This window comes from Vitis vinifera, chromosome 4, assembly GCF_030704535.1.
Source record: "Vitis vinifera cultivar Pinot Noir 40024 chromosome 4, ASM3070453v1".
Classification (NCBI taxonomy): Eukaryota; Viridiplantae; Streptophyta; class Magnoliopsida; order Vitales; family Vitaceae; genus Vitis; species Vitis vinifera.
The window spans coordinates 22,159,840-22,186,069 of NC_081808.1; the positions used below are offsets into that span (position 1 = coordinate 22,159,840).

General features: G+C 39.1%; 1 protein-coding gene across 2 annotated transcripts in view; it reads left to right on the top strand.

Annotated features, from left to right (window-relative positions):
- Positions 1-4,978: 4,978 nt before the first annotated feature.
- The window catches only part of LOC100260791 (serine/threonine-protein kinase STY8), a 37,961-nt gene continuing 16,709 nt past the window's right edge, over positions 4,979-26,230 (top strand). For both annotated transcript variants that reach the window (XR_009465562.1, XM_059736482.1), the window contains exons 1-10: positions 4,979-5,148; positions 5,322-5,528; positions 5,893-6,007; positions 6,643-6,743; positions 6,909-7,028; positions 7,664-7,718; positions 8,936-9,046; positions 10,421-10,471; positions 18,435-18,616; positions 19,008-19,115. Coding sequence is in view for 1 of the 2 variants with exons in the window: in XM_059736482.1 (XP_059592465.1) it covers positions 5,006-5,148; positions 5,322-5,528; positions 5,893-6,007; positions 6,643-6,743; positions 6,909-7,028; positions 7,664-7,718; positions 8,936-9,046; positions 10,421-10,471; positions 18,435-18,616; positions 19,008-19,115 (1,193 nt within the window). In the remaining variant the exon portion in view is untranslated. The remainder of the gene's footprint in view (positions 5,149-5,321; positions 5,529-5,892; positions 6,008-6,642; positions 6,744-6,908; positions 7,029-7,663; positions 7,719-8,935; positions 9,047-10,420; positions 10,472-18,434; positions 18,617-19,007; positions 19,116-26,230) is intronic.

Below are 26,230 nucleotides of genomic sequence, written 5' to 3' on the forward strand. Positions count from 1 at the left end.
ACTTGCTACTTTCTACTATATTTGAACCTTGAACTTGTTACGTGTTCTAACCTTACCCACATATGAAAGATTAAATAACAATTATAATTAATAAAACTATAAATAAATGAAGACTAAGGTAGTGTTTGTTTTTTGGCTTTTTGCTGGAAGCAATTTGTTTTCCTATTAATAAAACTATAAATAATTTTGTTGTAATTATTCTTAGGGTCACATATGTCAATTGGTATACACATTTGTTTTCCTATTATATTTTCATTGTCATTTCTTTCTCTCTATTTCTAGAAGTATTCATTTATATATCTTTTTCTGAAATTGTAATTGATTTTAGTTTTTTGTGCATGTAGGTCATCTTTTTGGGAAATTAACCTTGTAGTTGGATAAGCTAGCATGAAGGAGTATGTTGAATACCAAAGCACAATTGGGTTGCATGTAAAGAAAAAATGGACTATGTTAAGGGAGTAAACATTAAAGTTATGACTTTTTTTTTTGTTATTTTAATATATTTTAGCTTTTTTGTGTTTCTTACTTATGAAATACAAGTTCTCTATTTGTGATTAAATACTGCAATTTGGAAATGTATTACCAGGTGAAAAATTAGGTGCAACAACTAATTTCATTGGTACATAATTTTTTTTCTTATGTGTATGCATTATTTCAATAGCAAGTGAAAAATTAGGTGCAACAATTATTAGATTAAAACTAAATTTAAAATTAAACAATTATCTTCCTTGATACTTTTACTAAGTGTCAAGGAATGAGAGTAACCACCAGTAACATTTATACAACCCAATAATGGCACTAATAAATGTGTCAATGTAGTGTGAATAACTAACAATGACACTTTTTAAGTGTCAAGGTTCTCTTCAATGGTGATTTCTAGAAGTGTTCTTATAGTTCGATATTTGAAACTGCTAAATAGTGACACTTATAGAAAGTGTCAAGGTTTCTTCTACTCAACAATGGCGCTTATAAAAGTGTCAATGCAGTTTGATATGACTAATGATGACACTTTTTTTAAGCGTCAAGGTTCTCTTCAATAGCGCTTTCTAGAAGCGTCATTATAGGCAAATACTTATTATGATAGGCTAGTAGATGACGCTTTGGGGAAGCGCCATTGAATGTATTTCTTGACACTTAAAAAGCGTCATGGTTAACGTTTTTTCTTATAGTGAATGGATAACAGGTCACGGACCCGAGCACTTGGTGTCTCGTTGTTATTTACATAGGATATCGGAGTTCAGTTGATTCTCTATAGTGGGATGTTGAATCAACTTTAGAATTGAATTCTGAAGGAGCCAGTATCCTCATGGGTCCCTATGGTTGCCACTTTGAGCTCATATACCTTGTTGGCACGGATTATGAGGGTTGGATTGGTTGTAGGTTCACTTTTATGCCTAAGGGTGTTTTGGTAATTACGCAATGTTGTATAAGGGTAAGTGAACAAGGTATCTGGATTAGGCTAATTGATTAATTAGTAAGCCTTATTAGGTTAATTAATCAATTAAAACCCATTTTGGGCGAGATTAAGTGACTCAAACCCATGTGGGCTCAAGTCACTTAAGTCCACTTAGGAACCCTATAAATACCCCATAGGAGTTAGGGTTTCTATAACTTTGGTTTTCCACTATCCAAAGGTATTGAAAGCCATAACCTCCACCATTTTTTCCTTCCCACCGGAAGTGTGCCAAGATCAAGGTTCGAGTCATTGGACAGAAGATCATGGGTTTACAAAATCTACTATGACTTTGGAGTAATCTACATCAATTAAAATCAATCCAAGAACATTCAAATCAAAAGTATGTGGTTTTATTCTCTAAACCTATGTTTTCTATGGTATTCTTATTGTTTTTGAATAGTTGTTTATCTGTTGCGATAGATTTAGAGAGCGTAGAATAGATTTGCATACACTCTACACGATCCAATGCATGAAAACAAAGTAATCCGGGATTCCCAACATGTTCGTCATCAGAGTTGTCTTTGTTTTTGTCGAGTCTAATCTTTGTCTAGTGTTGCAGTTTATGATCCATGTTGAGAGTCTAATTTTTTATAGCCTTTTACATTTCATATATGATATACCCATTGGTTCATTTAGTGATATGTTCTTTTCCTTATGAGAATGTGTTCTTTTTCTTATGAGTATGTTTTTCTATCTTTCATGTTGCTCTCATTGTTATAGTCGACAAGGAACTCTAATTGTAATAGGTGACAATCTTTTGGAGTCTTCTAACTGTTAATCTTCTTTGATCAATCTTCTTATCTATTTCTTGAAGTTAGGCTTTGAGCCTTTGCATTTAAATATGCAACTTCTTGTTGAATTCTCTGCTAAAATAAATTTAGTTTACTTAAGTATTCTTTTATATTATATTTTTTTTGTAAGATTTCTTTTTGAGTTATTTCTCAATCATTATTTAGATCGAGCCTTTATTAGATTTTTTATAAGTCAATTTTCATATTGAACTTTAGATTTTCCTTCTAAATCAATAATGATGTAAATGTATTTAATATATATATATAGATAGATAGATAGATAGATGATCTTCCTTTCAAACTCTAAAGTCAACAATAAAATTTTAATATGACAAATAATAATGAGAACAAAGATGCATTTATGCCTTTAAATAAAAACTAAACACTATATTAGAAAATAAATGTATATAAAAAAAAAAGTTAAAAAAGATAAATCCTTCCCCCTTACAATTGAGGCGGAGGTAGATTTTTTATCACTCTTTTCTTTCAAAAAATCTCTGTTGTCATCCATCCACATCCACAAGTTGTTGAATAGAGAGTGGTTTCAATGATTCATGAAAGTAGCATAGCTAATGGAATGGAAACTATATCTTAGCACTCTTTCACTATTCTTGCAACTTGTACTTGCTACTTTCTACTATATTTGAACCTTGGACTTGTTACATGTTCTAACCTTACCCACATATGAAAGATTAAATAATAATTGTAATTAATAAAACTATAAATAAACGAAGACTAAGGTGGTGTTTGTTTTTTTGGTTTTTTTATTGAAAGCAATTTATTTTCAGAATTATATTATTTATTTTTCTATTTTTTCATGACTTATTATAAACTTTTACTGGTAGTGTTTGTTTTTTTACTTAATTCTAAATAGAACCTTAATACTTAATAGTGTTAAATATTAAGTTGTTTGTTTTTATAGTATTTTATTTCTGTTAATTATTAAAAAGTAAAGAAAAACCAATATATTATTTTTTATATTTAGAAAAAGTTGTATATTTTGATTTTTTTTATTTAGTAAAAAGTTTATAATAAGTCATGAAAAAGTAGAAAAACAAATAACCTAAATTCTTAAAACAAATTGTTTTCAGCAAAAAGCCAAAAAAACAAATACCACCTAAATAAAATAAAAAAACCAAAATATATAACTTTTTCTAAATAAAAAAAATAACATATTGGTTTTTTTTACTTTTTATTACTTAATATAAATAAAATACTACAAAAACAAATAACCTAATATTTAATACTATTAAACATTAAATTTTTATTTAAAATTAAGTAAAAAAACAAACACCATCTAAAAAAATGAAAATTCTTCTCTTAAAATATCATTCTCCAATCAAAGTTTTGAGTTAGGTAATATTACTTGTACGAGTCATTAGTACTTCTTAGCCAAGTTGGTAGCCATTATCACAATGGCCATCCACCTTATGCATAAACTAATGATATGTCCGATTTAAATTCTTTTTTAAATATGCTTTTTTTTCTTTTAAAATTTTCACATATAAAAAGTTGAAGGGTAAAGATGTGCTAATGGGCGGCCAAGCCAAGGGTTTTCCGCCTCAAACTTAGGCTTGAATGGGCCCATATTTGTCTCCATGTAATATAATGAACATGGCGAACCCCAAAGCCATCACCGTCAACTTTATTGTTCCTCCCATGAACATATTAAACCTTAACAACATCAATTTTAGTAACAATTCCGTTTATAATTAAGCCAAACTTCTCAAAGGAACAAAGCACGCCGTTTTGTTCTCTCTTTTGGAGACATTATAGCGATTTGTGGCCCATAAAATCTCTTTAGCGTTCACGCCCAAATATTTGCTTCACATTTGGGCCTGGCCCTCAAAGATCCTCCCACCTTCTCGCCCAAGGTCAAACCAATGCTCCGCTGCTGCTGTGCAATATATACATACATGATACATATAGGTAAACCGACATTATTTTTAATTTTCCTTTTTATAATACTGTACTGTGGATAAGATTTTTTAAAGTCAAAATATTCAAGAGACGGCTACTTTGGAGCTGTACCCACTTGCCCTTGATGTAAAAATAATGGTTTTGAAAACCCATCTTTTCGCCACGTCAGACTATTCCACGTTGTTTTGATGTGGATTCCACCTCAGCTATTTGGATAATGTGGAAGTGCCCCAGTGGGGGAGGCCGCATAATCCAAGACACAAGATTCCATCCACTAAATGCAGATTGCATAATTTAAATATGAGTAATTAGATCCTTATGATGTCTTTTTCATTTATGGGTTTGTTGGTTTGAATTTTGATTGTTTATTTGTTTTTGGAGCATCCTCTGAGACATGGGTCCATGGCTGTGTCATTGGCTTGGTGCCCAAGTCCTTCCGGGCCCACTTAAACGGTTTCGAGTACAATTACAAAAAAACTCATTTTTTAATTAATAAATTTTATTAATCATGTAAAAACAACTAAAAATACAAAAAAAATATATTTTAGAATACCTTTAAAAAGAATAATTTTCATATTTATGTTCGTCGTTGAATTTTTATTTTAAAAAATTATATTTAAGGATTATTCTAATTTTCGAAAACCTTATGTGACGTCATCAGTAAAACTATGGGGATGGTTTTGGACACATGTTCGGTAATAAATTATAATAAACAAAACGAGCAAACCCTCCATTTCGGATATGTCACGTGAAAAGGACCCACTATAAATGGGGGGCCATTTAAAGAAATAAACCAAAAGTAGAACTCCTCCTCGCATATGAAGTGGACCCACTCTCCATGGGCCGGCTTGGTAACTTGGGGGTCTTGGGCATCCTTCGTACTACACGTTCCGTACTGCACCGAGCCACGCAGACACAACCCCCCTCCACACTCACGCTCGCGCGCGCGCGCTCTCTCTCTCTCTCTCACAGTCAGCACTCGTCAGTCATCCGATGCCTTTTCTTCGCCTCCTTCACCCTCTCTCTTCAAAGCCACAGATTGTCATGACCTGTTATCTTCTCTTCGCCGCTTCGTCTCCGACTATACTTGCTGTTTCTGCAGCGGCGGTTTTTCTCAGTAATTCATATTAGTTTTTTTTCCATTTCGGTTGCAGTTTGTTCGTCTCAATGGCGATGGATGACACCGAGAGTTGCAGTAGTAGAGCCGTTGATTCGTCGCATGCGCAGCCTCGACATCATAGGCAAAAACTCGAGGTCTTCAACGAAGTGCTTCGCCGAATCCAGGAGTCCGATTGTGAAGAAGCCAAACTCCCTGATTTCGATGATCAGCTTTGGCTTCATTTCAATCGACTCCCTGCCAGGTGACCTAACCCTAGTTTTTTACTTTTGATTAGGGAATTTTAAGTTTATTGATCTAGAAATGGTAGGACAAGGAAAACAAAACTCGATCCCGAACCTGGTTTTTTTTTTTTGTCCCCTCGAACTCTCTTTCATTTTCCTTAGAATTAGCGGCAACCAATTGGAGCGTTTCTTTATGGTTTTATGATTTGTTCAATTCTCAAGTTCTATTGGCAATTATAATTATCTTCTTCTCCAGTGATCAAAGTTATGCACATATGCAAACATATATAATGGCATTTACAATTTTCGGTTTTAGTTTCAAGTTTCATGCTAGAATTGGATTATCTCCAATGCTGATAGGGTTAGTGCATTGCTTCTATGCAGATATGTATTGGATGTGAATGTGGAAAGGGCAGAAGATGTACTCACACATCAGAGACTACTTCATTTGGCAGAGGATCCTGCTAATAGACCAGTATTTGAAGTTCGCCTTGTGCAGGTACTTGATGATCTTATTTACATTTATCTTCTAATTGTATTAAACTGCTAATCCATACTGTGAAAAAGATCATATGATCGGTTTGGTTTATAATTAGGTATTCTTGCACCCACACTTGAATTGAAGTTGTAACAATCCCTGTCTAGCAGAGTAGAAGCACTGGGAGTATATTAGATTATGCCTTGGAACCTTGCACTAAGGCTCTTCAACCTATAGATCCATGCATATTGATATGAGGTTCCAAACTGGTTTTAAGGAGTTTGGTCACATTAAATTAGTTAAGGGAACAAGGAATGTAAAAAGGGGAGGGAAGATTGTTTATTTCTTTGTGAAATTTATATAAAATGTTTAAAGAACCTGAAAGAAGATCCCTATCTTTGCTTCAGGAAAATTGTGTGAATATTTATTCTTTATCCTTCTCATTATGATATTCTCTATTTATACTGGATTCTGTTGGATGCTTTTTTCTTTTTTTTTTTCATTTTATAAAATATTTGTACTCTTGGTTTTTTTAAAAGGCTAGGCGGCTTTTGTGGAAGTTAAATATTTGTTTGCCGATTTTATCACAAACTGAATATTAATGGTTCAGAGCTTTAGTGCATGCATAATTGTTTATTTGTGACTTTTTTATTCAGGTTCATTCTGCCTCTTATGAAGATTCAGTTGATTCTGCTTATTCAAAGAGTCCAATGAAAGAAGATCCCCAAAGTTATTCTAATTACTCTAGCAGACAAGGGTATACTCTCTCTGTGTGTGTATGTATTGTATATATTCAATCTTGTTCAGTATTCACCCATGTTGTATGCTTTAATTTTGAATTTTTTTTCCTTTTTTCTTGTCAACTTTTTTATACTTCATTTTCATTGATTTAACCATCTCTCTCCCTCTCTCACTCTCCCAGAATCCATCCACCACCCACATTTGGTTCATCTCCGAATCTTGAAGTGCTTGCACTCCAAGCTAATAGAATTCATGTTGAAGATGGTGATAGCACTGTGAATTCTACTTCAGCTTTGGTGAGGTAAAAAATTTTTAAAAGTTGAGCATTATCATGAGATTAATCACTATGTTAAGAAGCCTGAACACCTTTGTAGAATCCCAAGCAAAAATGCTCAAATACACCAATAGGGTGCAACCCAAGTGCATACAGAATATACAAGGATGTAACAGAGTAAAAGGAACTAAATGTGCTACCTAGGCAGCCTACCGTACACATGTCATCAAGTGAATCCAAGGAAAAATTCTGCCTGAATCTTTGGGACAAGGAACTGCCTTTCCAATGCATAGCCTACTTGTTATTTAAGCATGTCTTTGCAATTTTTTTTACTCAATAGTTATCATGTTTTCGTACCAATTTATACGTTTTCAAAGTTGCTCATGGTATATCCTCATTTTCAGAATCCTCAGTGTTTGTGAGCCTTGTGGGTATTTTTTTCTTGCCCATCAGTGTCCTTTTTGTACTACTTGTGTACATGGGCTGCACCCTTTTTTTTTTTTATGTTAGGTGCTTTTCTGATAAATCTTTCTTTGCCTATTAAAAAAAAAAAGCAAAAAGACAGAAATCTCCTCATGTTCAGAAACTATTGATATTTTTATTGACTGCTGAAATTACTTTTGTTTCTACTTGGTGTTTTTTTGTAAACAAAAATCATGCAGGACTATGCACGAGATCACCTTTTCAACAGTTGATAAGCCAAAACTCCTTAGTCAGGTAGTTGACTAATTCATTTACCCAAGAACACAACATCTATATTCATATATGCTTGTTGTATTCCATGAGGGGTTTTGAAGGATTTATGTTCTCCTATGGATAAGGTTGTATTGAAAGTGCTTTTTGTGGGTTTTTTGTTTTTGAGAAGTTAGGTTTCTTGAAGCAGCAATCCTGAGAATGGCCCATGAAGAATGGAATTCCAAAATGAATTTTAGAATGGGGGATAGGAGTGCTAGATGATTGGGCCCTTTGGTTTTGGGAAATCAGGGTTCTTGAAGCATCAGTCATGAGAGTCTTCTTTGAAGGATGGAACTCCAAAATAGATTTGAAAATGGAGGGTTGGGAGTGCTCTAGAACCATCAGTCGTGAGAATGTTCCTTGAAGGACATAATTCCAATACAGATTTGAGAGTCAGTGTTGAGATGTTTGGTATACATTTGGATACACTTCTGGTTTTTTGTTTTTAGAATTGGAAACTTCTATATGAAAGTATAACCTTTTTTATAAAAAGTATAGATTTATCTTGTATCTTTAAAAATCACTTCTAGAAATTTTAAAATTTGATATATTAAAATTTTTTTAATACCTCAATTTTTGTAAATAGTCTTTAAAATCATTACTTTTTCAATATAAGCCTGTTAGAGTTCTTGTATCTTATACAAAACTTGCAAATATTTTTTTATTTTAAAAATAGAAAATAGAAAGTGTATCCAAACAGACACTTATTTATTTAATTTTTATTTCAATTTTAGGTTTTTGATTTTGAGACATTAGGTTTCTTTAGCAGCCATGAGAGTATTCTCTGAAGGATGCAATTCCAAAATGGATGTGGAAGTGAGGGATCAAGACTGACTGGTGATGGGGTGTTGGTTTGGGTTTTTGGGCTTTTTGTTTCTTTCTCTAAGGGTGTTTGTTCTCATATAAGGTCAAGGAGCAAAATTGGAATATGGAATTTTGATGTGAAGGGCAACTTTTAAATACAACATTTGATACAGTGATTTTGTTACATTTATAAATTCCTAACTTTTAGTTCATTTCTTTGAGACATATATCTTTTTTAACTCTTCTACTTAAAACTATTGTCATTCATATTTCTATAAAGATCCCTTGAAATTCTCTGTTGTTTCTGTTATACAAGAAACTATCCATTTATATCTGTTAATGCTTCTCACTTAATATTGTTGCTAAAATACAATTACTTTTATGTTATTTTCCAGTTGACTTCCATACTTGCTGAGGTTGGACTAAATATTCAAGAAGCTCATGCCTTTTCCACTGTTGATGGCTTCTCCTTAGATGTCTTTGTTGTTGATGGTTGGCCTTATGAGGTATGGTCTTGTCATTTGAAGCACATGGTTGTTTACTTTTATGTTTATTAGTCACCCAGAAAATTTACAGCATTCTTAATCCATGGCAGAGCAAATGCTACCTTGATTAAAGTTTCAAAAATTCCTTTTGACATGCATAACTTTTCCTATTTGTGTAATTTGATGGATTCTGCATAATATGTTTGATTCACCATCTTGAGTGATATAACTATTTTTTTGTTTTTGATATTTTCTGTTTACCCTGCTTTTATTTGGTGTAGTTGTTGTGGGACTGTAGTTCATTCTCAATTTCCTTTATAGTCTTTGTGAACCAATAAAAGCACCTTCAATTAAGGTTCTCATATTCTTTTCATTATAAATAGGTCTTTTTCCCTTTCTCTCAGGATCTTGAGCACTGCACCCGGAAATAAATACTAATGACTACATATATAAGCATCCAGATATTCAAAGTATTCTTCAAAATAATCTGCAAAGTTTATGCGCTTTCAAATTACAAAGGTAGCTTTGGAAGCAACAATTGGATAATTACTTGACTGCTTCATACTTATAACTATAGATTCCAGCATATCTATTTAAACAATGAGAGATTGGCAGTTACCTTTCAAATGAAGTATGCATCTGAATGGTTGTTCCTTAAGGAATATGCTTTCTAGATTGTCTTGCACATCATCTACGTTCATTGAGAAGCAATATCAAATATGCATTGTCTTGTGAAACTGATTGTTAAATGCTTATGTTCATGGAAAGCAAATGATGATATGTGTTATCTTGTGAAATAGATCATTAAATGTTCTTTGTTTGTGTATATCGGAGAGGAGTCCTCTTCACTCTTAGGTTTTTTTGAGTGGCTAGCGGCCACTTAAGGGAGGGTAAGGGTCTTTGTTTTTGTGTTCTCGTTTTGAGGCAGATTTGTATACGTCCTGTATGCTTGGTGGCCTTTGCCTTTTAATATATTTGTGATATTTATCAAAAAAAAAAAAAAAAGTTCTTTGTTTGTGCTTTAGATGTGAACTGGTTGTATGACGTTCTTGGTCTTTTTACCTTTTCTGAGTGCAAAATCTTATTTTATTATGGGAAGTATTTGCTTTGAATTCAATTTAAAATCATATCAGTGACTCACAAACAGATCAGTTTTATGTTTTATCTATTCCTTTTGCCTTCAGAGGTATGGTGGCTAGGCTTTAGAATCTTTTTATCTCTCTTTCACATCACTGTACACTTCTTGACATATCAGTAACTCACAAACAGATCAGTTTTATGTTTTGTCTAATCCTTTTGCCTTTAGAGGTATGATGGCTAGGCTTTAGAATCTTTTTATCTCTCTTTCACATCACTGTACACTTCTTGACATATTGATGTTTTGGAAACTTTTAGGAAACTGAGCAGCTTAGAATTGCTATGGAAAAGGAAATACAAAAGATCAAGGTAGTTCTTCTCCATCCTATTATAAAATGATGAATTGTTTGGTTGTTTCTTTTCATTGGTACTACCAGTACTGTAATTACCCATTTTATAATTGAATTCTGTATTGATGGCTGTGAAGGCCATAGGAACTGTCAATACTTATGTTGATAAAGTCGTTTCTTTACCATGCATTGCTTCAAGTACTGTCTATTAACACCTTTCATGTATCTGCATGTATCTGAACCACTACTTTGTTTTATTCGTGATGTGCTGTGTGATCATATAAATTAGCTTAGAAGGATAATGGAATTTTAGTATTATTTAACCACCATCACTCCTTACTTTCTAGGTCCCTGAACTCCAAAATGACATGTTGGGTTTAATGATTTATTCTACTTAAAATTCTGTGTGAAAAAATATCAAACCTTAATGGAGGTTAGTGTTTGAGTCATATTAGAACTAAGACTTCTGCATCTCACTTAATAATTACCTTCAAATATTTGCTTGCTTTTGTAGTTTTTGCAGAGAAGATTTCACATCTTTCTATTGCCATCTATATTTGGTGGCCAAGTCATTGTTTTTAAGGGACACCATAAAATGTTTTCATGGACACTGAACTTAGGGGATTCTATTCTGTGACAACTTGGGTTGTGGGAAGAGGGGCAAGAGTCTTGTTCAGAAATATTGATGAATGATTTTTTAAATGGAAAATCATTGACCATTTGAGGATGGTTGCCAAGCACCCATTCTTAGGATTTCTGCTTGAAATAACTTAAATTTTATTGCCAGCTTTAGAAAACTCATGAGTTTAAAAAACAAAGTTTAGAGAGAGAGAGGGTTAGAGAGAGAAAGATCGCGAGAGAGAGAGAGAGTGGTGGCGATGAGGGATCGACAGAAATCGCAGAGGGCGTGAGCCATGCGAGGCCTGGGAAGAATGTCAAGAAGGGTGGATTCGGCGTGGAATCGAAAAGGTTCAAGGTTGAGGTGGAGGAGAGGAGAGGCAGATTGCATGCCACGATTGTGGAAAGGAAAGGAGGGATCTCGTCGTGGGTCAGACTAGGTCCGGTGAGCCTTGGGATAGTCCTCGAATGTCTGATTCTGAATATTGAGGATGTAAGGATGGGTAGGTGGGTAAGAGAGTGGAAGGAGAATGGGAGGGTGTACTCTCTGATGCGCGACTATAACAGAGGGGGTTGCTTTCTCCGTTTGGGGGTTGCGGACTTGGAGAGAAAGAGGTTTAGCGTTTTTATTCCCAAAGGAAGAGGAGCAAAGGGCGGCTGGGTTTCAATGGTGGAAATATTGCGGAGTTTGGGTTGCGAAGAAGGAAGTATTAATAAGCAGAAGGAAGACGTGTCTCGGTCGAAGCCAAACATGGCGAAGACATATATGGAAGCGACCAAAGTGGCGAAGGAAAAGGAGAGAACAACAGTTAGGGTAGAGGTCACCAAGGAGGAGGTGGGTCGGAATCTATCCAAACTTGATCACTGTATTGTTGGGACTTGGAATCATAATGCAGCAAAGGGGGACGATCTCAGAGGGTGGGGAACCCAGTTAGCGAGCATCTGGAGGTTAAAAGGAAATCTAGGGCTTGCAAAAATGGAGAGGGGTAAGGTTTTAATGGAGTTTGAGCTCCTAGCAGAGGCTGAGCAAGTCTCTAAGATGGGAAGCATTTCGCTTGGGGGGTTATTTCTCCGTTTAGAGAAGTGGTGTCCGGAGACGGGATGTCTGAAGGAAGAGGAAAGGAGCAATGAAGCTTGGGTGCGGGTAGTAGGGTTACCTGTTTCCCTGTGGGAGCGGGATATTCTAAGGAAGATTGGGGATGCGTGTGGGAGACTCCTTGCGATTGACCATCAAACGGAAAAAATGGAGGAGTGACAGTGGGCACGCCTCTTGGTGAAGCGGAACGGTGAGTCTCCTCCCAGCTTAGTGGAGGTTTGGGTTGAAGGGTCTTGCTACACGGTAACTTTATGGTGGGAAATCAGGCCAGTCATGAAATTTCCGACGACTGAAAAGAGAGGGAAGGTCGTCGCTTCAGTTGTGGAGGAAGGGGGTGATGCGAGTGCACGCGCGGGGGAGCGCGTGACGGTGGAGATGGAGGGCTCGAGGACTTCCTGCTGATGGGACGCAGCGTTAGTCCAGCAGGTCGGGCCAACCCTCGGATCCATCTCGGAGCGAAGACGGGCCTCCAGGCGGGCCCCATGCATCGGGTGGGTTGGGATTGTTGGGCCAAGCAATGCTTTCTTGCGGGTCTAAGGCCTCTAAATCCCCTGGGCCAAGTCCGCCTGGGCCGGTGCTTTCTGGGAGTGGGAAGCCCAAGGAAAAGGCCGGGCCTTCGAGTTTGCTTAAAGGGGATGGGCCTGAATTTCAAAGCCCATCTTCTCCTGATTCTTTTAGGGCCCAGGCGGAGAAGGGCCTTTTTGCTGCGGTGCGCAACCAAAGCCCATTGAAGGGCCCAGACGCGGCTATCTCCACTTTCTGGGTGAAGGATGGTCAGTGGGGGCTCTGCGGAGATGAGACTCAATGGGGGGGGGGGGGGGGGGATCTCCAGGACCGACTGTGCCTTGTTGGAGGAAGACGCAAGGTATGATAACGCTCTGTCCTCCTCTGGAATGGTGGCTCTGGACCCTTCTTCTCCTTTCTTTTCTTCTTTTGGTCGGACTCCATTGAAGGAGTCTTTCGACCGTTCTGGGGTTCTTGTGGACTCAACCAAGGGGGATAGTCTTTGCAATGGAACTGGGTATTCAGAGCTGTTTGTAGGGAAGTGTTGGGATTTGGTAGAGATCAGTAACGATAATATGGAGGTTAATAGAAAGGCTTTGTGCCTAGCCCGACCTATATCTCAAGAAGAGGGTGGATGGGTGGAAGAGAGATGGGAAGAAAGTGATTTGGCTAGGTTCAGTCAATTCCTGGGATTTTCAACGGAGGGCTTAGAGAAAGATATTTTGGAGTTCATGGTTAAAATTAGGAAGAGAAGAGAAAGAATTCACAGTAAAGCTATGTTGGAGAAATCGAAATTTGAAAGAGAGTTGAGAAGACTTGAATGTTCAGTCAATTATGAGGGGGGGAAGAAGAAAAAGGGTACTGTGCAAGGAAGAGGGTGCCAAATTATGGAAGTCCAATGAAAATAAGGCTCTTGAGCTGGAATGTGCGCGGGGTCAATGATAGCTCCAAGAGGAAAGTGATTAAAGCTATGATTAGAAACCAGAAAGTTGATTTGTTTTGTATTCAGGAAACGAAAATTCAGTCCATGAATGAGGGTCTGGTGAGGAGTTTGGGTTCAGGGAGGTTCCTGGATTGGGGTGCTTTGGATGCTCAGGGAGCCGCAGGAGGGATTCTGATTTGCTGGGACAAAAGAACCCTGGAAATCCTTGAGATGGAAATGAGTCAATTCACAATTTCTTGCAGACTTAGGAATGTAGAGGATGGGAAGACCTGGATTTTTACAGGTGTGTATGGTCCGTTTTCCAAAGAAGACAGGGAGACCCTCTGGGGGGAGCTTGGGGCGATTAGGGGAATCTGGGATGATCCTTGGTGCGTAGGGGGTGATTTCAATGTCACTCTAAACCTTGGGGAAAGGAGTAATCAGGGGAGGCTGACTGGCGCCATGAGAAGATTTGCCCAAGTGGTGGATGATCTAGAGCTCCTGGACATTCCTTTGCAAGGGGGGGTGGCTTCTTGGAGTGGGGGAAGGAATAACCAAGCTTGGGCTAGACTGGACCGGTTTATAGTGACCCAAGATTGGCTGGACTATTTCAGTGGGGTCTTTCAGTGCAGGCTGCCCAGACCCATCTCTGACCACTTTCCAATTTTACTGAAAGGTGGAGGGGTCAGAAAGGGCCCCTCTCCTTTTAGGTTTGAAAACATGTGGCTCAAAGTTGAGGGGTTTAAGGATCTCCTTCGGGGATGGTGGCAGGAGGCGGGGGGGAGGGGGAGGGCTAGCTTCAGATTGGCTACAAAATTGAAGATTCTGAAGGATAAAATCAAAACTTGGAACAGGGATGTGTTTGGTAGGGTGGAAGTCAACAAAAACCTAGCTTTGCAACAAGTAGAATTTTGGGATAGGGTGGAAAGTGACAGGAGTCTAACAGAAAGAGAGTCAGAGTTGAAAATAGAGGCTAAGGAGGTCTTTAAGAATTGGGTTCTTTTGGAAGAAACGCATTGGAGACAATCCTCTAGGGAGTTGTGGCTGAGGGAAGGTGATAAGAATACGGGCTTCTTTCACCGGATGGCTAATGCTCATAGAAGAAATAACTCCATGGATAAGATTAAAATCAATGGGAGGTGGCTGGAGGAGGAGAGGGAGGTGAGAGAGGGGGTTGTGAATGCCTTTCAGCAGTTGTTGTCAGAGGACCAATCATGGAAATCTGATATAGAAGGGCTGCAGCTCCAAAGGTTAAGCCATGCTGAAGCTGAAGGTTTGGAACAACCATTTACTGAGGCAGAGATTCATTCGGCTCTGATGGGGATGAATGGTGATAAGGCCCCAGGCCCAGATGGGTTCACAGTGGCCTTTTGGCAATTCTGTTGGGAGTTCATGAAAGAGGAAATTGTGGACGTGTTCAAGGAGTTTTTTGAAGACAAGTCGTTTGCTAAGAGCCTTAACTCTACTTTCCTTGTCCTCATTCCTAAGAAAGGAGGGGCTGAGGACTTGGGGGATTTCAGACCCATCAGCCTGCTTGGGGGTGTGTATAAGCTCTTGGCCAAAGTGCTAGCCAACAGAATTAAGGAGGTGCTAGACAAGGTGGTCTTGCCGGACCAAAATGCCTTTGTGAAGGGAAGACAGATTTTAGATGCCTCGCTCATAGCCAATGAGGTGATTGACTATTGGTTTAAACGCAAAGAGAAAGGGCTGATATGTAAACTGGATATTGAAAAAGCCTATGATAGTATTAATTGGAACTTCCTCATGAAGGTCATGCGAAAGATGGGCTTTGGGGACCGGTGGATGAAATGGATTTGGTGGTGTATTTCAACGGCAAACTTCTCTATTCTGGTCAATGGGGTGCCAGCTGGTTATTTCCCCAATTCTAGGGGGTTACGACAAGGAGATCCACTCTCCCCCTACCTCTTTGTGTTGGGTATGGAAGTTCTAAGCGCTATGTTAAGAAGGGCTGTTGATGGGGGCTTCATTTCAGGTTGTAACATTCAAGGGAGGGGGGGATTGGAGATAAATGTCTCCCATTTATTATTTGCTGATGATACGATCATTTTTTGTGAAGCAAGGCAAGATCACATTACCTACCTAAGCTGGATTTTGGTGTGGTTTGAGGCAGCCTCTGGTCTTAGAATAAATCTTGCTAAAAGTGAAGTAATCCCGGTTGGAGAGGTGGAAGACATTGAGATGTTGGCGGTGGAGTTAGGGTGTAAAGTGGGGACCCTCCCTTCGGTTTATTTGGGGCTGCCCTTGGGAGCCAAGCACAAGGCCATGGCTATGTGGGATGGGGTTGAAGCAAGAATGAGAAGAAGGCTTGCATTGTGGAAAAGACAATATTTGTCAAAGGGTGGGAGGATTACCCTCATCAAAAGCACTTTGGCCAGCCTGCCGATTTACCAATTGTCTTTTTTTCGCATGCCTAAGCTAGTTGTAAAAAGACTTGAAAAACTTCAAAGGGATTTTCTTTGGGGAGGGGGAAGTATGGAAAGAAAGATCCATCTAATCAATTGGGAGGTGGTGTGTACCCAAAAGGAGAGTGGGGGTCTAGGTATTCGGAAAATTGATCTTTTGAATAAGGCTCTGTTGGGGAAATGGATTTGGCGGTTCGCCTTTGAGGAAAATTTTTTCTGGAGGAAGGTGGTTGGGGTGAAGTATGGCCAGTTGGGTTTTGGTTGGAGAACAAAGGAGGCCCGCGGAACGTTTGGGGTGGGGGTTTGGAGGGATATCTTGAAGGATTCGTCTTGGTGTTGGGACAATATAGAGTTCAAAGTGGGAAAGGGGACTAAGGTGAGTTTTTGGACTGACCATTGGTGCGGAAATGAGGTGCTGTCCCAAGCTTTTCCCCAGTTGTTTGCGTTGGCGGTCCAAAGGAACGCCTCGGTAAATGAGATGTGGGATTCTAGCCTCGGTCAAGGAGGTTGGAATATAAGACTCTCTAGAAACTTTAATGATTGGGAGTTGGACGCTTTGGGAGAGTTGCTGCATTTGTTGAGGGATTTGAGGATTTCTCTTGAAGAGGACGCAGTGATTTGGAAAGAAGAGGGACGCGGCCGCTTTCGGATTAGAGATGCTTACAAGCTGTTGTCAGGGTCTAATGTCATTACCTTCCCGAAAAAGAGCATTTGGGTGGACAAGGTCCCAACCAAAGTTGCTTTTTTTGCTTGGGAGGCTTCTTGGGAGAAAGTCCTAACTTTGGACAAGCTTCAAAGACGGGGATGGCAGCTTCCAAACCGGTGTTTTTTGTGTGGTTGTGAAGAGGAAAATGTAAATCATATTCTTTTACACTGTACAGTTGTAAGGGCTCTCTGGGAGATTGTCTTGGCCTTGTTTGGGGCTAATTGGGTGTTCCCAGAGAAAGTCAAAGAGATGTTAGTCAGTTGGAGGGGCCCTTTTGTGGGGAGAAAGAGGAAAAGGATTTGGACTTCCATTCCGTTGTCTATTTTTTGGACGGTCTGGAAGGAGAGAAATAGATTAGCTTTCAGGGGGGGGGCTCTCTAGCTATTCAGAAGCTAAAGAATTCTTTTGTTTGTAACTTGTGGAGTTGGGCTAGGGTGTATATGGGAGAGGAGTCCTCTTCGCTTTTAGGTTTTTTGGAATGGCTCGCTGTTCCCTAAGGGGTGGTGAGTGTTGGTTTTTGTTTTGGCTACTATGTACACGTCCTGTATGCTTTGTGGCTTTTTGCCTCGTTTAATATATTTGCGCTCACTTATCAAAAATGATAGAGTACATTGGGCACCCATCAATTCATATTTTTTTGCCATTATTATTTGGTAGAAGATATATTTGGAATTGCAAGACAGCTCAATATGTTTGGCCAATTTCATGATGGAACATGTTTTGCATGCTTTCACATTAGTGATCTCTTAAGAAATACCTCTAGAATGAACCTGAGCCTTTTGACGAGAGGCAAACAAAGATGAATATTACCTTAAGGAAAACTTGGGCTTTCATGGTTGGATGCTCCATTTCTATTTCACCATTTGGCTCGCAAATCTATAAAGGCATATCACACATGAAAATTGTCCAAGCATGTTGTGCATGGTTTAATTACTGATTGAGTTTTGATATAATCAGCCATGGCCCAACTATTTTAGGTTGGCTGTGTAAACTTTCTGTTACTTTATGTCACTTAAAATTTGGTTTTTGCTCAATGCAGAATATTATGTAAGGAGAAAATTGTATCTAACTAAAAATCATATCACCATTTGGCACTGAAAAGATATGGATATCAAGTCTATTAATTTTATGTTGCACACAAAAAATTATTGTGCATGCTTTGCACTTTGAATTTTGATGGCTTATTCTCTTCAATTATCAGGCTGATACATTTCCTGTGATGCTTATATAAGAAAGGTGGGAATTAGTCCAAATTGAACTCAGCAAAACTTGTATTTCAAATATTGGAATTTTACTTTCAATGAAAAAAGCATTATGTCCCACAAAATTTTAGTTGATCACATTCTTGTTATCACAACCTGCATTTTTTAGCCTGTACATTGTCTTTCTAGTGTCTTCCAATTTGAACCAATCTCACCTTACTGGTGTATTTGTTGTTTATAGAAAATGATTGAATTGTAGCTTACTTTCTTGTCTTATTATGAATTGATGCTATCCCCAACCTTGCAAAGCATGCATCCATTTCAGTTTATATTCTTTTTTATTCAATGTAGTTGTTGAATTTTCAAATAGGTACCAGTTGTGGTGTTTCCTCTTCTACAGATTCAGTTCACTTAACAGTACATACTTGTGTTGTTGGCCTGTCTTTTATATCTATACCTCTATTTTAACATGTGCTTTGCATATGTTTGTATAAGATAATTTTCAACTCAGATGCAGGAGCAATCTTGGTTGAAACAACATTCACCATCTGCTGCTGCCAAGCCTAGCCACACAAGGATTGAATCCTTCAATGATTATGTAAAAATACCTACTGATGAAACTGATGTCTGGGAAATTGATGCCGATCTGCTGACTCTTGAAAACAAAGTTGCATCAGGGTCATATGGTGATCTGTAAGTTAGTAATTTTGGAAACCTATTGTGATATGTGATCTGTAAGCAATGGCAGAGCCAGGAAATGAGTTGGGCAGGGGGCAAGATTTAGGTATTTATTTTAGGGGGTGAAAATGAGAAAAAAAAAAAAAAAAAAAAAAAAAAAAAAATACAAAAAACAAAAATTGCTTACATAGCCTAGTGGTAACTATGAAGTTCATGTTTTGTCCTTGAGAAAGGGATAAAATCCCTGTGTGCAAAAAAATTTTAAAATTTCAAGGGGTGCAAATGCCCACAAACCTCCCACCCCCCAGGCATGCCTTGGCTCTACCATTGTCTGTAAGTCGCAATTTTGGAAATCTCTCCTGATATTTGCTAATTCTCAGTTGATTTATCATTCTAACTTCTTCAGGTTCAAAGGCACTTATCGCAGTCAGGAAGTGGCTATTAAAATCCTAAAGCCGGAGTCTGTCAATACAGATATGCTGCGAGAATTTTCTCAGGAAGTCTATATTATGAGGTTTGCATATATTTGTTTTCAATAATGACACTGGTTGGCCATTACAGAATTCATTTTTTATTCTTTCTGATATTTTTTTCCTTCCCCAACTACAATCAATTCATTCTTTAGCACTTTCTCATCTTGAGCAGAGCATTATCTGCTTATTGAAATTGTGCTTCAATTTTGTCATGGCATGTTGATCTGGAGCTTTTCAGTTGTCTTTGTTTCTTTTGTTTTATTTTTAAATAAAAAATATTAGGTTGGCACCAACCAAAGTTGCTGCTAGCCTGTCATGTAAATAATTTACACAGACTAGTAATTTGATAAAAAAATCTGAGACAGATTTGACTTTTCCTTAGATCTAGGTTATGCACAGAGACCAGGATCATTGTTGGGTTGCCTAAATTATTCTCTTGGAAAGAAAACATTCAAACTCAAACTCTTCAAAAGATTTTGGTGGGAAACAAATATTTAGGTGAATAAAAAAGTCTTGATAATCATTCATCAACCTTAACCAAAGTTGTTTTCTATTTTACTACCAAAAGCTTGTGGTAATGGCAGACTTTATTTTGCTTCCAGGAGGGTTATTTTTCTTCGGAGTTACTCTCAGAAAATCAATCTTTAGAAGGACAGTTTTTAAATCTTAGCAAGCTTTAGGGTCCTTTGTCCTTTTAAAGTGGAGTAATTAGTAGCATTCATTTATAACTATGATTCAATGTTTGTGTGTATTGAGTTAGGGCGAGGGGCTTGCTATAGTAGCAATGACAAGGCATCTATCTTGATGTTTGGACCTGTCACTCTTGGGGAATTGCATTTTGTTTGGGGCTTGTTCTAAAGAATGCATGTCCTAAGGGAAAAGAATAGAGAAAATTGTGGGACTAATTTGCATATAGTAGTGGAGATAACAGATCATTTCTTAGATTATTGGGAGCAATCAAAGTGTGCAAAAGCTGTCGATAGATAAGGTAGACAGTCTGTAATGAACAGTGTTTAATTTAGTGTTTTTCTTTTTTCCACTTTATGTATTTTATCAATCGGTGTTTGAGAATCTTGACAGTTGAGATTTACACTTGTTTTAGGGTAATACCTACAAATAGTTTTAGTAAGTATAATAAGCAGCTTTCTGGCTTTTTTTTCCAGGAAAAATACTGATCTTGGAGCCACTTTTCAACCATAGAGTGGTGGCCTAGAGCTTTTGTAACATTAGTTTCTTCCATCTCCTTGCTTTTCTTATTGTTTGGTCTCCTTTTTCTTTTCCCATTTATATTGTTTGGATTGATGTGATTTTCTGTCCATTTGAATATTTTTTTTGTTTTGATAGATAAACACACAGAAATAAATTAGAAAAAGGGCACCTTAAGGCTGACCCAAAAGCATAAAAGGCACAAACAAAAGTAGAGGGGATACAAAAATACCAGCCCTCAACTAGCTCCTAGCCAATAAAAAAAACTGAATAAAGGAAGAGGACCTTCATTTACAACCAACTTAGTCCACATCCAAAGATTACATACAAAAGAATTTCTCAACCTATGAATCGAAAGCTCCTCATTATCAAATGCAATCCTATTTCTTTCCTTCCAAACAGCCCAAAAAAGACACAAAGGGGCTGCCTTCCACACCTTACTACGTTTCTTGCCCATATTAAAGCCATGCCATCCAAGAAGGGTATCTCCAACCGAAAGAGGGAGGACCCAAGTAATGCCAAAAATAGCAAACAATAACTCTCATAAAACTCTTGCCCTGGTGCAATGAATAAAAATATGATCAATAGACTCTTCTTCCTCACAACAAAGGAAACATCTATTAGCTAGAATCCGTCCCCTCTTTTTAAGTTGATCCAAAGTTAGCACCTTACCCCAAGAGGCTTCCCAAACAAAAAAAAACCCACTTTGGTAGGAACACATGGACTCCAAATAACGCTATTAGGGAATTGAACAACTTTTCTTGAAACTAGAGCACTATAAAGAGATTTGACTGAGAAAATCCCATTTTTAGTCTCTTTCCACAACATTCTATCTTCCAAAAGAGGATTGAGCCTCCTTTCTCGGATTGTCAATAGTAATCTCTCCACCTCCCAGTCATTGAAGGGCCTAGAGAACTTAGGGCTCCAAACCCCTTCCTCTCCCGAAAGATCCCATAACTCCACTAACCAAGCCTCTTTATAAGACACAAATGCATACAATGAAGGAAAAGAGTTACAAGGAACGAAGTTCCCACACTAATTATCTTTCCAAAACTTGACATTTCTACCATTCCCCACAGAAAAAACAACTTTGTTTTCAAAAGAGAGTCTTCCTTCCTTATTTCCTTCCATAAGCCTACCCCGAATCCCTCCCTAACTTCTCTAGTATACCAACCCCCTTCTTCCTCCCCAAACTTCCTACTAATGACATGCTTCCAAAGAGTCTCCCTTTCATTCGCAAAGCGCCAGTTCCACTTACATAAGAGGGCCCTATTGAGAGTAGAAAGACATCAAACTCCCAAACCACCCTTCCTTTTGTCCAAACAAACGATATCCCACTTTACTAGATGAGGCTTCCTCTCCAAAGCTCCCCCTCCCCACAAAAAATCCCTTTGAATTTTTTCCAATCTTAAACTAACCACTTTTGGCATTCGCAATAAAGACATCAAATATATGGGCATACTTGACAATGTGCTACGAATTAGAGTGATTCTCCCTCCTTTGGAGATAAATTGCCTTTTTTCACATGGCAAGCCTTTTCCGAAATCTCTCTTCCACCCCATCCCAAATGGCCACGGACTTATGATTCGCACCCAAATGGAGCCCCAAGTAAGAAGTTGGCAGCCTTCCCACTTTACAACCAACCTCAAGAACCAAAACCTCCAGATTCTCTACCCTCCCAACCGAAAAAATTTCACTCTTATCCAAATTGATTCTCAAACTTGATATGACTTCAAACCACATCAACAACCAGCTTAAGTACGCCATCTGATCTTGGGAAGCTTCACAAAAAACTAGAGTATCATTAGCGAATAGCAAATGAGAGACCAAAACCCCATCTCCACTACTTCCTTTTATCCTACAGCCTGAAAGAAACCCCCCCCCCCCCCCCTCTTTTCTCTGTTCTAAGGATGAGCCTATTAAGAGCCTCCATCCCGATCACAAAAAGGTAGGGAGAAAGTGGATCCCCCTGACGCAGCCCCCTTGAACTGTTGAAGAAACCCGTCAGGGTGCCATTGATCAATACCGAAAACGTTGCTGTGGAAATGCACCAGGAAATCCAACCAGTCCACTTCTCCCCAAAACCCATACTTTGCATCACGAACAACAAAAAATTCCAGTTTAAGTAATCATATCCCTTCTCTATATCCAGCTTGCACAACACTCCACTCTCATTCCGCTTTAACAAAGAGTCTATTGCCTCATTGGCAATTAGGGCATCATCAAGAATTTGTCTTCCTTCAACAAATGCATTTTGAGCTGAAGACACCACATTTCCCACTACCTTCTTAAGCCTATTAACTAACACTTTTGCCAACAATTTATACAATCCTCCCACCAAACTAATTGGTCTGAAATCTCTAAGATCCTCTGTGCCCGCTTTTTTTGGGATTAGGACCAGGAAAGTGGAATTCAGACTCTTAACAAATCTGTCATGCTCGTGGAACTCTTTCAAAAAACCCATAACCTCTTCTTTCACAAATTCCCAGCAAGACTGCCAGAAGCTTAGAGGGAATCCATTTGGACCAGGAGCCTTGTCCCTATTCAGATCTAAGAGAGCGGAGAGAACCTCTTCCTCTGTAAATACCTCCTCCAATCTAGTTGCTTCATGAACATCAATTCTATTAAAGTCCAGACCTTCCATAGTTGGGTGCCAATCACGAGGATCTGCCAGAAGGTTCTTGAAAGCTCTAACCACACCCCCCTTAATTTCCTGCTCTTCTGTTAACCAGGTTCCATTTATTTTAATCTTAGACAAACAATTTCTCCTTCTATGGGAATTGGCCATCCTATGAAACAAGCCTGTATTTCTGTCACCCTCCCTCAACCACACTTCTCTTGATTTTTGTCTCCAAGAAATCTTCTCCATAAGAACCCATTTCTCAAAATCCCCCTTTGCTTCCTTTCTAGATTCCAGCTCATCCAATGATAAAGAACACAACTTCTCCTGAGAATCCCAGAAATCCACTTTGTCCAAGGCCAATCTCTTATTCACTCCCACCTTCCTAAAAACATCCTTGTTCCAAGTTTTTAAGATAGCCTTCAAAGCCTTTAATTTCTCTGCAAGGACAAAGCTAAAGGATCCACTGAAGCTTAAACCTTGCTACCACCCCTTCAGTAGATACTTAAAACTCTCCTCCTTTAACCACATGTTTTTGAACCGGAAAGGGTCAGGCCCCCTTCTCACCCCTCCCCCATCCCCCATCCAACATGATGGGAAAGTGATCAGACACTGGCCTAGGAAGAGTACACTGCACCACCCCATTAAAATGACCCTCCTAGTCCTCCGACACCAAAAACCAATCCAGTCTTGACATGGCTTGGCTATTCAACCCTCCACTCCAGGTAAACGGGCCCCCCTGAAGAGGAAGATCCCTCAAGTCCATATCATCAATCACCTCCACGAATCTTCTCATTGAAGGAGACACCCTCCCTTCTCTTCTATGCTCATTAGGAATTCTGGTCATATTGAAATCTCCTCCAATACACCAAGGGTCATTCCAAAGCTCGCGGATGGCCCCTAACTCTTCCCAAAAAAATTGTGTATCTTTTCATAGTAGAACCATACACTCCTAAAAAAATCCATCCGAAACCATCTTCACAATTCCTGAACCAACAGGAAATGGAGAAAAGACCCACCTCCATCCCTACCAGCTCCAACACTCTGTTATCCTAGAAAACTACCACCCCTCCAGCTGCTCCCCTAGCATCAAGGCTCCCCATTCTAAAAATCTCCCCACTCCTAGGCTTTGCACCACCCCTAAAGACATCTCTGTCATTTTAGTCTCCTTCAGACAGACCAAATCCACTTTTTGGGAACTTATTAAGGCTTTAATTATTTTCCTCTTATTTCTGTCATTTACCCCTCGAACATTTCAAGATAAAATCTTAATCTTCATTTAAAACACAAAGCTCTATCCCCTCCTCTTCTGTCCGAATATTTCTTTCTGCTCATTCCATCATAATTAATCGAACATTCTAACTTTTTTACTTCCTGATCAAACCTAGTCAAACCTAAAGTTCCCCTCTTCTTGCCTTGATATCTTCTGTTTTTCAACCTTAGAAGCAATTTTAGGATTTCCCCTTCAACCCCTTCTGTCGTGAACCCCAAAGATTTACTGAACTTTACTAGGCTACTTTCATCCCAACTACTGCCAGAAACCTCCCTATCCTGCAGTGCCTCGACAACCTTAGGCTTATCACCCAACAACTTTTCCCTCTCTGTGTCCATCACCCACGGACTACCATCAGTCAACATTGCACACAATGGAGTCTGAAACCCGACTCCTTCAATAGTGTCCACCCCTTTCGATCCCGACACACCCCCCACCACTAAAGCCCAAGCACACCCAGATAAAGGAGTAGAAGAGAAGATGTCCTGATCCTCCCCAAAGATAGCGGGAAAGGAATCGTACCTGGATGCCTCGGCTGCCAACGCATCATCAGTCATCATCGCTCTATCATTCACCGAGAAAGCCTCTGAATCCCTCAAATCCCCTCCGTGAAAGCAGGCGACCCCCTCATCTTCACTAACTTTAGTGCGCGATGCCTCCTTTATAGCCTTAACTTCCATCTCCGCAACCTTAGAATGGAAATGAGCCCTATCTCCTTTTATCCCCCCTAACCCAAGCCCAAAGCCCATTCCGGACAAACCCTTGCAGCCCACTAACGAACCATTAAGGTAAAAAGGCCTCTCATCACAGCCCATTAGCCATCCTTTTAATCGAATGGGCCTTGACTCACTAACCAACCCTTGCAACGGGATCTCCACTAAGGCAGTCTCGTGGCTATCCTCCCCAAGCCCGCCTCTAATCTGGGCCTCCCAAAGAACAGGCCCAACGTTAGGACCTTTAGGCCCAAAACCATGGCCACCCACTTTAACTACTTCCCCTACACCTTGACCCCTATTCCTTAGGCTATTTTCTCCATCAGTCACCTCAGGACCATGCCCCCTTTCAGCGGAGTCAGAGGAGGAGCTTGTAACACTTTTTGAAGAGCTTCCACAGGACGGCACCACTTGTACTCTAGTCTGCTCCTTGTACTGAACCTCCTTTTCCAACACTCTTCCTTTGCACATGGCACGTGATCCTCCCCCTACTTCTTCTTCGTCCATTAAAGCCCCTTTCCCGAAAAGACTTCCCGCTGGCACCACTTGAGAAAACCAAGGCGGGGTTTCCCACCATAGCTGGACTAAGAAACACCCCGACCCAACCACAATCTGGACAGAGGTAGGTAAGTCCTTACTGACCACCTTCACCAACATTCTAGCCCATTGCAAATCTGCCATAGCATCTGTATTTTCGTCCACTGCAATGAAACCACCGCAACCATCTCCTATCAATTTAAACACCTCGCGGCTCCATAGGTGAAGAGGAAGACCCACCATTCTCACCCAAGCCTCGTTAACATTGGCTCCTTTACAAAAACACCCCACCTCCGGGTGCCATTTTTCCAAAAATAAGACATTGTCTTTAACCCTTCTCTTCCCTCTTGCAAGAACACACTCGGCCTCACTTAACAACTCAAACTCAAAGAGCAAAAGGCCTCTTCCCAACACAACTATATTCAATCATCCTTTGAGGAGCCAAGCGTGAAGAGCCCAATTTTTCAGAAAATCTAACTTAGGGAAAGGAGTTGAAACATTTTCCCATCTACCCACTATACAGCGATCCAACTGCTCTAATCTACCAAGCATCACCCTCCTTCCCAACTCCAACCAGACCTTATCTCCTAACCTACCCGTTTTCAATTTTGCTACATCCGCATAGGTCCTTGGTTCAAGCTCCTTTTCCTTTTTAAGCAACTCAATGGAGAGAGGGTCCTTTAATCCTCCAATGGGAACTACCCCAACCTCTCTCAACTTCTCTGCCAAAATATTCCAACCACCAGACAACCCCTTCCCTTCTGGAAAGATTAAGCAAAAGCGTTTTGCCTCTAGATCACGAACAAA